The 14,206-nt window shown below is 35.1% G+C and overlaps 2 protein-coding genes and 1 pseudogene across 2 annotated transcripts; 1 reads left to right on the top strand and 2 right to left on the bottom strand.

Annotated features, from left to right (window-relative positions):
- Window positions 1-2,626: 2,626 nt before the first annotated feature.
- On the bottom strand, window positions 2,627-4,312 carry LOC111018635 (mogroside IIIx synthase pseudogene; annotated as a pseudogene).
- A 1,191-nt stretch (window positions 4,313-5,503) lies between these two features.
- On the top strand, window positions 5,504-7,811 carry LOC111018636 (mogroside IIIx synthase-like). Its single transcript, XM_022294807.2, has 2 exons — window positions 5,504-6,221; window positions 6,930-7,811. The coding sequence occupies exons 1-2, from the start codon at window positions 5,538-5,540 to the stop codon at window positions 7,599-7,601; spliced, it is 1,356 nt and encodes a 451-aa protein (XP_022150499.2). The 5' UTR covers window positions 5,504-5,537; the 3' UTR covers window positions 7,602-7,811.
- Window positions 7,812-10,845: 3,034 nt separating this feature from the next.
- LOC148209294 (mogroside IIIx synthase-like) lies at window positions 10,846-12,708 on the bottom strand. The gene is made up of 2 exons (XM_088128370.1): window positions 11,970-12,708; window positions 10,846-11,897 (listed from the first exon to the last, which is right to left on the bottom strand). Exons 1-2 carry the CDS (start codon window positions 12,651-12,653, stop codon window positions 11,223-11,225), a joined length of 1,359 nt encoding a protein of 452 aa, XP_087984496.1. The 5' UTR covers window positions 12,654-12,708; the 3' UTR covers window positions 10,846-11,222.
- Between the last annotated feature and the right edge of the window lie 1,498 nt (window positions 12,709-14,206).

Raw genomic sequence — 14,206 nt, 5'->3', positions numbered from 1 at the left:
CCCGATTCCCATAGGTACGGATCAGGAAATCCCCAGTTTGACTGAAGATGGGGTCAAATTGAGGTCCCAACACCCCAAAATTTAAAAAAACACACACGCACAAATATATTTATTTAAAAAAACACACACAGACAAATATATTTATCGGCGACGGGTTCCCCTACAGATTTTTTCTTTAATTTTATACTATAAATTTTAAGTTATCATAAATATAATGGGTAGTATAAAAATATCCCCTCAAGAAACTTTTTTTGGATTCGCCACGGTTTATTAGCATGATTTTTCCATTATTATTTTTAATCAAATAAAATATATTTAAGTAATAAGGTGGGATCTATACAACAAAATAATATTTCAACTCTATAATAAGAAAGGCCATAAAAAATCGTCATAGGTTGGCTCAAATCAATCAGAAATTCGAAGACAAAAAAAATGTTGGCTCACCTATTGTATTATTCTCAAGATTTGTAAACTTTGTACACGAGCCATCGATTATATTTGCCCAAGCATCCAGTACCCAATACAATTGGACAAATTACAATTTAGGCCGTTTAAATCTTATATTAGCAACCTGCCCGCCTGCTAAAATGAGCATAATTCAGTAATAATTGACAAATATCAATCAAGAGGGTATGAGTTTGATCCTCCACCCACATGTTGTACTCGAAAGAAAAAAAAACTAGCAACTTGCCTAAAATCATATTATTTATAAAGAATGGTCAATTATGTACCCAAAAAATAATTATAAAGGTCAAAATTTATGAATGTAGGTAGAGATTAGATGATTCGTAAATACTGCTGACGTGATTTACCAGTATGGAAAATTATCCCTATTATAGGAGTATAAAGTTTTTTTTTATAGTAGGATCATTCACTCTATCCTTTGAGTTAATAATTAAGGTATTTAAAACACGGACATCTATGCAATATATATTTTAAAATATAATAGAAAGTTTAAAATTGTGTATAAATACTATGATTAAAATTAAATTCAAACTAGAATTTAATGTAAACTAATAAAAAGAATGTCACTCATATCTGTTATTATTATTTTTTTTTTATAAAGAACTCATATGTTATAGGTAAATATATGTAAATGAAAAGTTTGACATTTTGAAAAATACACCTTAAATTTAGATGAGGGAGACTTAGATACATCTTTAACAAAATCTTTACACTTTTTTTTTAATACAACGTGTTGGGGGATTCGAACTCACAATCTCTATATATATGTCAATTAACGCTGAGTTATGCTCGTTTTGACATATTCCTTTTAACATTTATTAATTCACAAAAATAAAATAAAATAATAGCATTTACATAAACAACGTAAATTAAATAACATTACCATCAAACATATATAATACACCAATTTAAGTCACACATGCACTGTATTTGAAAAAATAAAAAGTCGAGATATTTAAATAAATATATATTGAATTCATATATTATACACCTATTTTGAGTTATGGACACACAAGATCAAAATATGTGTGCCGGACATGCCAGCCTGTAAGCTTGATTCGAGACGTTGGCAAAACACTTCCGTCTGTTATCTATATCTATAGTATATATAAAAGGTGGGATGAGGAGAAACTTCTATATACCATTTTTGCCCTTTCATTATAACTCTCTTCACTTTTCTTTTGATGACAATTGTGTCATTTAAATACAAACTTTCTCTCTTTCAATTTATCTCTTCTCTCCATCAGGATCCCCCTCTAAATTCCCCTATTTTCTCTTAGTAATCTTCTCTCTCTTAATTATTCTTTCATTAACTTTTTCTTGCTCATTGATTTTTTTTAACTCCTTTCATCTACCACGTACCATCTCCCAATCCTTTCAATATGTGTCATCTCTTTCTCATGCCAACCAAAAATCAAAAGGTGGTAGATGGAATAAAGTGGAAAATTTTCCAAGTGGTGTGAAGGTATGAAAATTACTCTCTTGCTTTAGCAACGATGACAACAATGCACATATGGGTGATCGAGAGGAGAATTGATAGTGAAAATAAACCAAATTAAAGCTGAGTTGATGGCATCGTTCACTTTCCCCAAATTTATCATTGTTCAGGTTGAAAGAAATTATAGAGTACGATGTGTCAAGATGGTGGTCGATGGAATCGAGATAAAGTAAAATTCGATTATTCTCATAATTTGGATAATAAGAATGCTTATGAGTTTGATTTTTATTTATTTATTTTTTAAACCGATGCTTTTGATTTATATATGTGAAATGTTGTAATTATTTTTACAAAGTTAGGGTAAATAAACAATTTTTATCCTTCTCAATATCATCAGGTTGGACCTTTTAGGATTTATTCTTTCTCTCACTCTTACCTTTATTTTTCATTCTAGAATGAACAAACTCAATGACTTAACGTCACACAATTTAACAAAGATATAATGTAATATAATAATTTATAATCAAGAAAACTAGAGGTAAATTAAGAACGTTCATTAAAAAATAAAAAAAAACTTGCACGTTAGTGCTTTTCCATCTTTCTTACACTTCAAATTTGTACTTACTTTTCATGCTAATATTTCATCCCCTTCTTTTATTACAAGAATATTATACATTAAATTTATATTATATATAATTAATTTCTTTCTTTAAAATGATGATATTATAAACTTAAAAAATACTATTTATTTTACTTTAATTTAGAACTACAAAATTGTACGCACGTGTACACGGGTTTCTTACTGGTAAAAACAAAAACCACTTAGCACTCTGGGACGAGAGTGGGGGACGCCCAGCGCAGACAACAGCAGCGCCGGCTCTACAAGTCAGAATCGAATCGCGTAACGTTAGGCCCGCCCCTTGTTGACGTGGCACAATCTCGCTAATTCCATTGCCAAGGCGTCGATCTCTTCTTCATCTGTCACTTTCAAAACGCCGCTAATTTCTTCTGCTCTCTTTCTGAAAGCTTCCCCTGTTTCTTCCACCACCACCTTCTTGATTCCGGCGGCGACTTCCCCCCTTCTGATTTTTCCGGCCTCATCTCTTTGAATCTCCAAACCAACGCCGATCTCCTCCACCAGCCTCGCCACGACCGGCCCGTCCAGTTGCATCGGCGCGCCGATCACCGGCACTCCCAACATCAAGCACTCTGTAATCGAGCTCCACCCGCAATGGCTCACGAGCCCGCCGGTGCTCCGGTGCGCTAATATTTTCGCCTGAGGAGCCCAGCCCTCCACCAACTTACCTCTCTCACCGGCCCTTTCCATGAACCCTTCCGGCACCGCCGCCTCCGCCGCCGTCTCCTGTCCCATCGGAAACCTAACAATCCATATGAAATTCGCCCCGCTCATCTCCAGTCCGTGTGCGATTTCTTCAATTTCTTCCTCAGATAGATAATACTCGCTCCCGAACGAGACCAGCACCGTCGAATTAGGCTCCTTATTGTCCAGCCATTCGATGATTTCGGAATTTTCGCCGGAGGAAGGCTGATGAAGCAGAGTACCGGTGGTCACGAGCTTCTTCGTGAACGAAGAAGTGAGAAATTCTAAATACGTACCCTCGATCCCTCTGGAAGATTTAATTAAAATTATAGCTGAGGACAGATCCAAGTATTTCAAGAACGATTGACCTTCGGCGTGGTCCTTGTACAGATAGGGGCATTTTGATTTCCAGCATTCGTGAAGTTCAAGTTCAGGAAATCGAAGCTCGTCGGAGGCTGTTCGATTGCACATGAAAGAGATGGCCGTGGCGCCGAAAATGCTGAAAAAAATCATCGGAATGTTGAGCGATGCAGAGAGGGGAAGAATCCATGGGAGGAGAATGTCGGCGACGAGGAGATCTGGATTTAGGGTTTTGAGGACGGATTCGAGATTGGGGGAAGCCATTTTAAAGGCATCTTCGAGTTTGGGCATTAAATGCGGCAGAAGGCCTTTGGTTGTGTGATGATGAGGAGGAAGCTCCGGCGTCGAATCGAGATGAATTTCCAGTAGATGAATCGAAGCAGAGTAGGTTTGGGGAAGATTTGGTTTAATGGCTTCCAGATTTACAGGCGTGGAGCAGAAATAAACAAGGAATTTTCTCTCGACAAGCCTCTTGGCGAGCTCTATGAAGGGCGATATGTGGCCGTGGGCCAGCCATGGAAGCATGAAGATTTTGAAGCTTTCTTCTCTTGCATCCATGGCGGTGTGGCTCTGCTCCCTCTCTGTTCCTGCAACTTCTTTGGCAGAGCTGTGTTGTTAATTTCTTTCTTCTGCAAAGGAGCTCTGTTATTTCATCCCCACCGCTCACGTGTAAATTTATAGGAGGAAAATACTTAGTATGTACTCGACGAAATCTAATCTTCACCCCCATTAAAAAATAGATAAAAATCGACAACTTATTAACTTTTATAAAAATAATGTCTATTTTTATATTTCTCTTTTAATTGTCGAAATTTCTAAAAAATTAATAGTAGTATTATCAGAATCGTTCTTTTACGGCTAAATATTTTTATTTAGTTGAATGGAAGGATATAAAAATTTAAAAAATTAATTAAATATTTATTTTTCAAAAACTATTAAAAATGAATTTAGATTATAATTTGTATTCAAAATAAATTAGCTTAAATTATGGATATAAATAAAATTTCAAAATCTCACACCCTATATAAACCAAACAAATTCATTTTTTTAGGAAAATACTTGACTCATTTAACATTAACGGAGATAAATGTAAAAATAGAGATTTTTTATAAAAATTAATGAATTGTCAATTTTTCAATGGTAGTGAGTATAATATTTGGTCATCACTCCCAACGAGACAAAGTATTTTCATTTTTTAAAGGAAAATACGTATATCGATAAATGTTATCCTGACCACCATTTTTAAAAATATTTTTTGTTTTTGCATTTCTCTCTGAATTGGTCATAAGTTTGTGATACCGTGAAAGGTAAAAATCATGTTAACATAATCAATTAAATTTTATACAATTAATTTAACTATTATGGCACACCTAGTAACAAATTCATTAACCTCGTTAAGAATGGTAAAATTTTACATTTTTGCTTTATATTTTCTCATGTATAATTTCTAAATCTTGAAAATCTATAATATGCAAAATGTGGATAAAATTTTAAAATATATTCTCTCTCGTTCAATATTTATTACATCATCAATAAACATAAAAGTTTAAATAGACTTTGAATTACACAAGACAATATTCAATGAAAGACAAATGAAAATACATGTATTTAAATATTAAATCACTCATTACTCTAAAGTACTGAGATGATAGGATATAGGTGATAGGATATAGGTTATGATAATTTTTCAAATATCTTTACATTATTTGCCAAATCAACCATATGAATCCATGAAAAAAACTAATACATTATTTAACAAAGTGTCCTTTCTTATAAATTAAGAAGGCAATAAACTGCAAACAAACATAAAACACGTGAAACTACTCACCAAGTCGATACAAACGGCACGTTTTCCACGTTTTTGCACCGTATTCTTATCCTATGAATCAACAACTATAAACCCCCAACAATCCGACGGAGATATAGAGAGACACATCGCCGCCGCAAACCGCCATGGCCGCCGCCGCCGAGAAAGTAGCCGCCACAAAAATCCTGATGCTCCCATGGCTAGCCCACGGCCACATAACGCCCTTCTTCGAACTAGCCAAAAGACTCGCCAAAAAAGAGTTCCAAATTTACATATGCTCTTCCCCCATAAATCTCCAAAGCATAAAGCCAAAGCTCTCAAAAACTGATAGCAAAATCCAACTCGTCGACCTTCATATTCCGGCTTCGCCGGAGCTCCCCGCCCACATGCACACCACCAAAGGCATCCCTCTCCACCTCGAGTCGGGCCTCATCAGAGCCTGCGACGCGGCGGCTCCCGATTTCGAGGACCTGCTCGACAAGCTCGAGCCGGACCTGGTCGTGTCCGACCTGTTCCAGCCGTGGGCGGTTCGGGCGGCCGTGGCGCGGAATATTCCCGTCGTTAACTTTGTCGTTACTGGCGTCGCGGTTCTCACTCGCTTGGCTCACGCGTTTTTTAGCGCTGGCGAGGAGTTTCCTTTCCCGGAACTTGATCTTTCCGACCACTGGATCTCATCGAGCCGCCGGAAGACTTCCGATGAACTGGGTCGGGACTGTGCGATGCGGCTTCTTAACTGTGTGAAACAGTCTTCTAGCGTTATTCTGGCTAATACTTTCGTGGAGTTTGAAGGGAAATATATCGATTATTTCGCTTCCTCATTGAAGAAGAAGGTTGGGTTTCAATTACCTCATAATCCATAACTTAAATTCAAGAGTATTTATCAAATTCAATTTTGGCTTAAATCTTTTTTTTTTTTTAACTACAACGTCCGGAGGAGATTTCAACTCAGAGCTTTTCTGCCCATTTTTAATGTTTTGTCTTTTTAAATCTTAGTGTTTAGGTTTATTATATTTTTGTTGTTGTTTTTTTAATATAACAAATTGTATAATAGTTAAAATCTCGGACTTTAAAACAAGAAGTAGATGTCAACTATTATTAAGATATACACATGTTGTGACTGTGTATTATAGTGATTGAACTTTAAAAACGAAATTTAATTAATGAAAAATATATGATTCCTTAACCGTAAGAAGTAATCTAATCGTTTATTAAATGTTTGACAATTTAAAGAGATAAATATAGAAATAGATATTTTTCTATAGAAATTGATGAGTTAATTTTTTAATGGTGGCGAAAGACCACAATATTAATTATCTTTAATTTTTTTAAATAAAATACTATTATATAATAGGTAAGGCTAGAAGGGTAATACAAACAAAAAATATTATATATTTGATAATTAAGATAAATAAATATAAAAATTAATAAAAAAATTTAAGAAACAATTAGTTGCGAAATTTTCAATAGCCGTAGCCTAAATATTTTGCATAATATAAGAATAATAAAATATTTTAATATTATTTATTAATTTTAAAAAGGTTCTCCCGGTGGCTCCTCTGGTTCAACGAGTCAACGCAGACAACGAGAAACCAGAAATCGTGTCATGGCTGGACAAGAAGAACCCAAAATCAACCGTCTACGTGTCGTTCGGGAGCGAGTATTATCTAACGAAATCCGACCGGGAAGAGTTGGCCCACGGCCTGGAACAGAGCGGCGCGAATTTCATATGGGTCATCCGGTTCCCGAAGGGCGAGACCACCACAATCGAAGAGGCGCTGCCGGAAGGGTTTCTTGAAAGGGTAGGAGACAGAGGAGTGGTCATCGACGGGTGGGCGCCGCAGTTGGAGATACTGAGCCACCGGAGCGTGGGCGGGTTCGTGTGCCACTGCGGGTGGAACTCGGTGGTGGAGAGCGTGGTGCTCGGGGTGCCGATCGTGGCGCTGCCGATGCAGCTCGACCAGCCGTGGCACGCTGGGGTGGCGGTGGCGGCGGGCGTGGGGGCGGAGGCGGAGGGGGATGGGGAGGGGAACGTGAAGAGGGAGGGGGTGGCGCGTGCGGTGAAGGAAGTGGTGTTTGGGAACAAGGGGGAGTTGCTGAGGGGGAGAGCGAGAGAGATTGGTGAAGCGTTGACGTTGAGAGAGAGGGAAATTATCGATGGAGTGGCGGATGAGTTTCGGAAGCTTTGTGAGGACAAAAAGGGAAACTTTTGATCGCTACCCTTGTTGTCGTGTGGTGTGGGTCGTTTTGGTATTCTTTTTATGTACTATTTTGTTCTTTTTTAATGTACTATTTTGATCGCTACCCTTGTTGTATGTGGGTCGTTTTGGTATTTTTCATGTACGATTTTGTTCTTTTTCTTTTTGCTTTTGTCTTTTTTCCATTTATTGGCGATTGAATAAGTAATATTTCTGCCGTTTTTACTTTTTATAGTAATACTGACTTTGAGTATTTGCTAGCCAAAAATACCTGTACTTTTCACGAGGGAAGACCATGTTTTTCTTTTTTTTTCTCTAATTAAAAAATGGAAAATGTTTTGCTCACCGGGACGAAGTTACCACCATTAAATACTTTCACCAAATTATCTAATTAAATTTATTTTTCAAATAATTTTTTTTGTTGTATCTCCCTCTCTAAAAAGGGAAAAATTGGCTAGTATTTTCCAGGATTATTATGCACATTCTCATTTTCTTTGTCTATATTTTTCGATTGTCTTTTTCTTCTCCTATTTTTCGGTTTAGATTTTCGTCACTTTCTTTTGATTTGAAAAGGAACTGGGACACAACTTTAATATTCATATGTTTTTTTTATTTAGATTCGTTGAAATTAAAATTGGCATAAATCTAGTTCTCGGACCCCTATATTTTTTTAATTTGGGTTAATTTAAATTAAATAGTTAAATATCAAGTTTGAATCTAGCCAGAGATTCATGCAAACTCACCGAGATTCATGCAACACTCCCAAAATTTGGACAAGTTGAAAGAACAATTGCTCGGGATTCAAGCAATACGGGAGAGCTAAAAAATTTTTTGGGCATATTGAATGATTCATAAAAATCTCCGGACCAAAAGTAAAATGGGTAAAGCACACTCTCCAAAGGTGGTGAAAAAATACCCCTAATTATAAAACATTTTTAAATTAATAAATATTAAACTCATTAATATCATATTAATATTATGTCAGCTTTAGTAATACAGTTTAATTTCATGCATCTTTTAAAACTATCATCTAAAGATTAGTGACTAAACTATTACTTTGTTTTAAACAAAATAAAAATAAAATTTAAAGACAAAAAATGTATTTTTAAAAATCGCAAGAATAAAATACTTAGGTCATCATATCTCTATCTTGACAACTCTTAAAAAATTGATAGATGTTTATATTTTTAAAATATTATATACTTCCACATTTCTCTATTTTGTCAGGATAGATCCTCACAAAGATCTAAGTATTCTTTATTTTAAATAATTAAGTATTATTGGTTAAATCTTTAACCTTCCAATGTTTAATTATATCTGCCAATTTCTTGTATAATATTGCAAAGGTTGGTTAATTTGGTAACCTTGCAATATTTAATTTGTTAAGATTGATCGATCATAATAAATTACTTATTTAATCTTGCAATTAATTCATAAATTTAGATTAAAAACTTAACTCAATAATTTTTTTCTCTAGTTTTTTTTCCAAATGATCCGAGTTTTTTTTTGTTTTTTTTATCTATTTCTAACTTTTTGTTTTCATTTAATATAATTGTTAATTTTGTTTCTACCGTTTTTATTTACTTTTTGTTATCACTATTACATTTATAAAAGACGTTATAATTTTGTACAATTATTTATTTTAATTTTGTATTTTCTTTTTAACTTATGAAGTTAATAGGTTTAAATAAGTATTATTTAAAAGATTTTCACTTTGTAATAAAATGTAATTTTTAAATAAAAATGAGTGAAATTTAATAGTAATGTTGATGATAATTAAGTAATCAAATTTACCTAAGATAGTAAATAGGGATTAGTACATAGTCCTAATTACGTAAAATGATGGAAAAATATAGAATTTACACTTTTGTTTAAAATAATTCCCAAATTAAATGGTACCAATAACAAAAATTACTAATCTACCTATCTCAATATAAATCATTATTAAAATATGAAATTGGTAAATCATTATTAAAATATATCAATTTTCTTTCACTGCTCCGACTGTCGGGCTTCTTCTTCCTCTGAAGCATCTGATCATTCTCCGACATCGTCGCTGTCTCTGGCGGCTCCGATTTCTTTGTTTGCAGAACATTTCACCGCCGGCCTCCGTCGCATCTCATTCCATTGGTTACCATTATACGGTAACATCGTCGTTGTCTCCCTTCGCCTTTGGCGGCTCCATTATACAATAACATCTAATTTCATCTCTGACCTCCGTCACATGAGCATTTCAGTCCGTCGATTCCCATTATACCGTGGTTTATGCTAGGTTTCAATTTTGGGCAGAATCGAGGTTCATCTCTTGCTCTATGATTCTATTGTTTTATGTATCATTTAACTAGAAATATAATATATATTCTACAAAAATAGAACAATATCGAGAAATTGAAAGAAATCGGAAGAAATAGAACAATACATAAAACTAGAGATATAATATATGTCCTACGAAAATAGACCCAGAGAACTAGAAAAATCAGAACTATATACTCGTATATTATATCTCTAATTCCATTGTTTTATGTATCATTTATATCTCTAGTATTATGTAGCAATAATGGTAAGAAATGAGGATCCTGATATTTGAATATTTTTAATTAATAATATTGGTAAATAAATTGAAGGAGTGAATTAAAAGGATTTGAGATTTGGATATTTTTAATTAATAATATTGGAAAATAAAGAAAATGAATGAATTTGAAGGAGTGAATTAAAGGACTTGAATTGAAAATTAACATGGGCCCACATTAATTAAAGGAGTGTGATATTAATTTATGGAAATAACTATTTTATATTTCAAAAATGCAAAAAACTATAATAAATGAAAATGCACGGAATTAAATTAAAATCCTACTTGCAGAAAACTAAAAGGGTAAAATTATAAAAATTTAGACATTTAGGTAAATAAGTTTCTAAAACAGCAATTTGAAAATATTATCTCTAGTAAATAGAGAAAAATTAGATAAATTGTTGATGACATATTTTCTACATCAAAATTGATGTCTAATGAGTTTATATATTCTTATTTAAACTTCGACAAATACTTCAAAAATATTGTCATGGATAATTGATTATTTATTTTAAAACTGAATCATGGTAAAACAATTGAAACGACAAATATATTAAAAGTATTTTTATATATTCTTAAAATAGTATTTCTTAATTTTCATAAAGAAAATCGAATTATTTAAAATAAAGTCAAATAATTTATATATAACTTAAAAGTTTATAAATTATATTTAAAAAAAATAAAACTCAGTACACAAATTTAATAAAACTAATTTAGAAAAATACAAAATACAGACTTCACTAACCAAAAATACCTAACAAAACATGACTTAATAAACTTATTTCCTGCGACAATCAAATTCGGGAAGTGACAAATCTAAACTTAATAAAGAAGAATAAAACAGCCAACCAAACACAAGTACATGAAAATGCAAAATATGAAGCACCCGACCCGGGGACACGTGGCGAGCCTCGCTTTCCTCGTTAGCAAATACTCGATTATCGTGACCACGAAAAAGAAACATTTACTATTCTACCTTAGTTCAATTTCCAAGAAATGGAAAAAAGAAAAAAGACTAAATTGAATAAAACATAGAAGTACGAAAAGGACCCAATGGCTATTTGACATCAAATTCCCCTTTTGTCCCCACATAACTTCCGAAACTCCTCTGCCACTCTATCAATGTTCTCCATTTCCCTTTCCCTCAACGCCCCACCGATCTGTCCTGCTCTCTCCCTCAGCAACTCCCCCTTGTTCCCAAACACCACTTCCTTCACCGCACGCGCCACCTCCTCCCCCTTCACGTTCCCCTCGCCGTCCCTCTCCGCCTCCGTCGCCACGCCCGCCGCCACCGCCACCGCCGCGTTCCACGGCTGGTCGAACTGCATCGGCAGCGCCACCATCGGCATCCCATGCAGCACGCTCTCCACCACCGAGTTCCACCCGCAGTGGCACACGAACCCGCCCACGCTCCGGTGGCTCAGTATCCCCAACTGCGGGGCCCACCCGTCCACGACCACTCCTCTGTCTCCCACTCTTTCTAGAAACCCTTCCGGCAGCGCCTCTTCGATTGTGGTGCTCTCGTCCTTGGGGAACCGGATGACCCAAATGAAATTCGCGCCGCTCTGTTCCAGGCCGTGGGCCAGCTCTTCCCGGTCGGATTTCGTTAGGTAATACTCGCTCCCGAAAGACACGTAGACGGTTGATTTTGGGTTCTTCTTGTCCAGCCATGACAAGATTTCGTTGTCATCTTTCTCGCCGTCCGCGTCGATTTGTCGAACTAGAGGAGCGATCGGAAGAATCTGTTCCAATCAAGAAATGTGAATCAAAATCAATTGAAGTTATGAATTAAGTGGTAATTTAATTAGCCTAACCTTCTTGTTAAACGAGGAATTGAGATAATCGATATATTTCCCTTCAATCTCCACGAAAGTATTAGCGAGAAAAAGTGGAGACGACTGTTTCAAACAATTAAAAGACCGCATCGCAATGTCGCGACCGCCTTCGTCGGAAGTCTTCCGGCGGCTCGTGGAGATCCAGTGATCGGAAAGATCAAGTTCCGGGAAAGGGAACTCCTCACCGGCGGGCTTGAAACACGCGTGAGCCAAGCGAGTGAGAAGCGCGAAGCCAGTAGCGACAAAGTTAACGACGGGAATATTCCGCGCCACGGCCGACCGAACCGCCCATGGCTGGAACAGGTCGGTCACGACAAGGTCCGGCTGGAGGTCGTCGAGCAGGCCCTCGAAAGCGGGAGCCGCCGTGTCGAAGGCTCCGACGAGGGCGCGCACGAGGTGGAGAGGGATGCCTTTTGTGGTGTGCATGTGGGCGGGGAGCTCCGGCGAAGGCGGGATATGAAGGTCGATGAGTTGGATTTTGGTATCAGTTTGGGACAGCTTTGGCTTTATGCTTTGGAGATTTACGGGGGAAGAGCATATGTAAATTTGGAAGTCTTTTTTTGCGAGTCTTTTGGCTAGTTCGAAGAGGGGTGTTATGTGACCGTGGGCTAGCCATGGGAGCATTACGATTTTGATGGGGCCTCGTTTCTCGGCGGTGCCCATGGCGGTTGGCGGTAGCGAAGTGTCACTCTTTTTCCCTTTGATTGTTGGGGTTTTATAGGAAGGAAAATCCTTTGGCTTCCCCAATCTCGTCTTTCCTGTCACTAAATATTGGATAGTTAAGAAATAAATGCAAGAAATTTATTTTTAAAAAATAAGAAGTGGTCAAATATTAAGGGTAGATGAACAACGACAAGTTGATGATCCTCACTTATGAGTCATGAGGAACAGATCATTCTCTACAATGCAACTTTGAATGCATGAGCTGATCATTCTCTCCCATGAAAATGAATGTTTTTTGGTTTTCTGAATTGATAGGATTGGGAGATTTGTTTTTTAAAATTCTTTTCAGATTCTCTCATGTAAATATTTTGATAATGACTTTTTTATGTTTTTGGTGTTTTCAAATTCAAAATATGAAAGTTTTATGGTGCGCAAAATTACATTAAAAATGATAAAATTTTTGATAAATATATTACCTGATATTATAAATGTTTGTTAAAATTAAAATAGGTAAAATATAACGCCTCGTAAAATAATTATACAAAATTAAGAAAAAATGTTAATAAATTAATTAATATAAGTTTAAATTGAACTAAATATTTAGTTTGTATATACTCTAGTCTACAAATATATTATTAAATATATATTGAACAATTTTTTAAAAATTGATATCCAATTTCCAAATTTGTTACCGAACACATATTTGAAAACATTAAAAACAAAGAATATAATTTTAGTTTTCATTGAAAACCTTGTTTTTAAATTTTTGTTTTCTTGATATTTTTTTATTTTCAATTTTTTAGAAAGTAAGGGTTTGTCATGTAATTTATATTCGTTTTCAAATTATTCAAATAGACGAAATTCTGAATGTACTAAGAAAAAAGATGAAATTACGAAAACAACCTATTTTTCGAGTTTTAATTTGAAATTTTAAAACGAAGAATCACAAACTTTTGATAAATGGACTGTCATGTTATAAACTCATTTAATTTTTGTTAAAATTGAAAAATGTAAAATATATTATAAAATAATAATTATACAAATGTTAATAAATTAATTAATATTATTTTAGATTTAACCAAATATTAAATATACTTCTAGACACCTTAAATAAATAATTTACATTTGTGTGTGTTGGTATTCAAAATATTTGATATTTTCCCTTTTTTTTTTTTTCCTGAATGCATTAAATCACGATTCTAGAGACGTGAATGTGATTCACGTGGTCTCCCGTCCCCAATAACGTGTGTGTATCTCAACTTTGGAGTAAAGCAAGATAAGCAAGAGGAAGCTGCAATGGAATGGGAGATGCCAGGATTATTAATGCGCCACGTTCCCCTCTCTTCGTGAAGCACGTCCTAATAGTTATATAAGAAAACTAATATTTGTTGCTTCATCGCATGATCCCATGTCTCCGAACTTTTCCCTTTTTAATATTTTTTCTTCTTCTTCTTCACCTTCTATTTTATTTATTTATTTTAAATTAGTGTTTTCCGCTTTCTTTGACTTTATATGTATATTTTTTTTTTATATCCGTGAGTATTCGGGTCACC

The sequence above is a fragment of the Momordica charantia genome (genome assembly GCF_013281855.1).
Source record: "Momordica charantia cultivar OHB3-1 chromosome 9 unlocalized genomic scaffold, Mcharantia_2.0 BLBB01000009.1, whole genome shotgun sequence".
NCBI classification, from domain to species: domain Eukaryota; kingdom Viridiplantae; phylum Streptophyta; class Magnoliopsida; order Cucurbitales; family Cucurbitaceae; genus Momordica; species Momordica charantia.
Note: the sequence above shows the minus strand (reverse complement) of the source record. Positions and strands in the feature narration are given on the sequence as shown.

Coding starts and splice junctions, on each gene's coding strand:
- LOC148209294 (XM_088128370.1), bottom strand. CDS start 12,653: ATGGGCACCGCCGAGAAACGAGGCCCCATCAAAATCGTAATGCTCCCA. Junction 11,898..11,969: donor ATTCCTCGTTTAACAAGAAG/GTTAGGCTAATT, acceptor TGATTGGAACAG/ATTCTTCCGATCGCTCCTCT.
- LOC111018636 (XM_022294807.2), top strand. CDS start 5,538: ATGGCCGCCGCCGCCGAGAAAGTAGCCGCCACAAAAATCCTGATGCTC. Junction 6,222..6,929: donor CTTCCTCATTGAAGAAGAAG/GTTGGGTTTCAA, acceptor AATTTTAAAAAG/GTTCTCCCGGTGGCTCCTCT.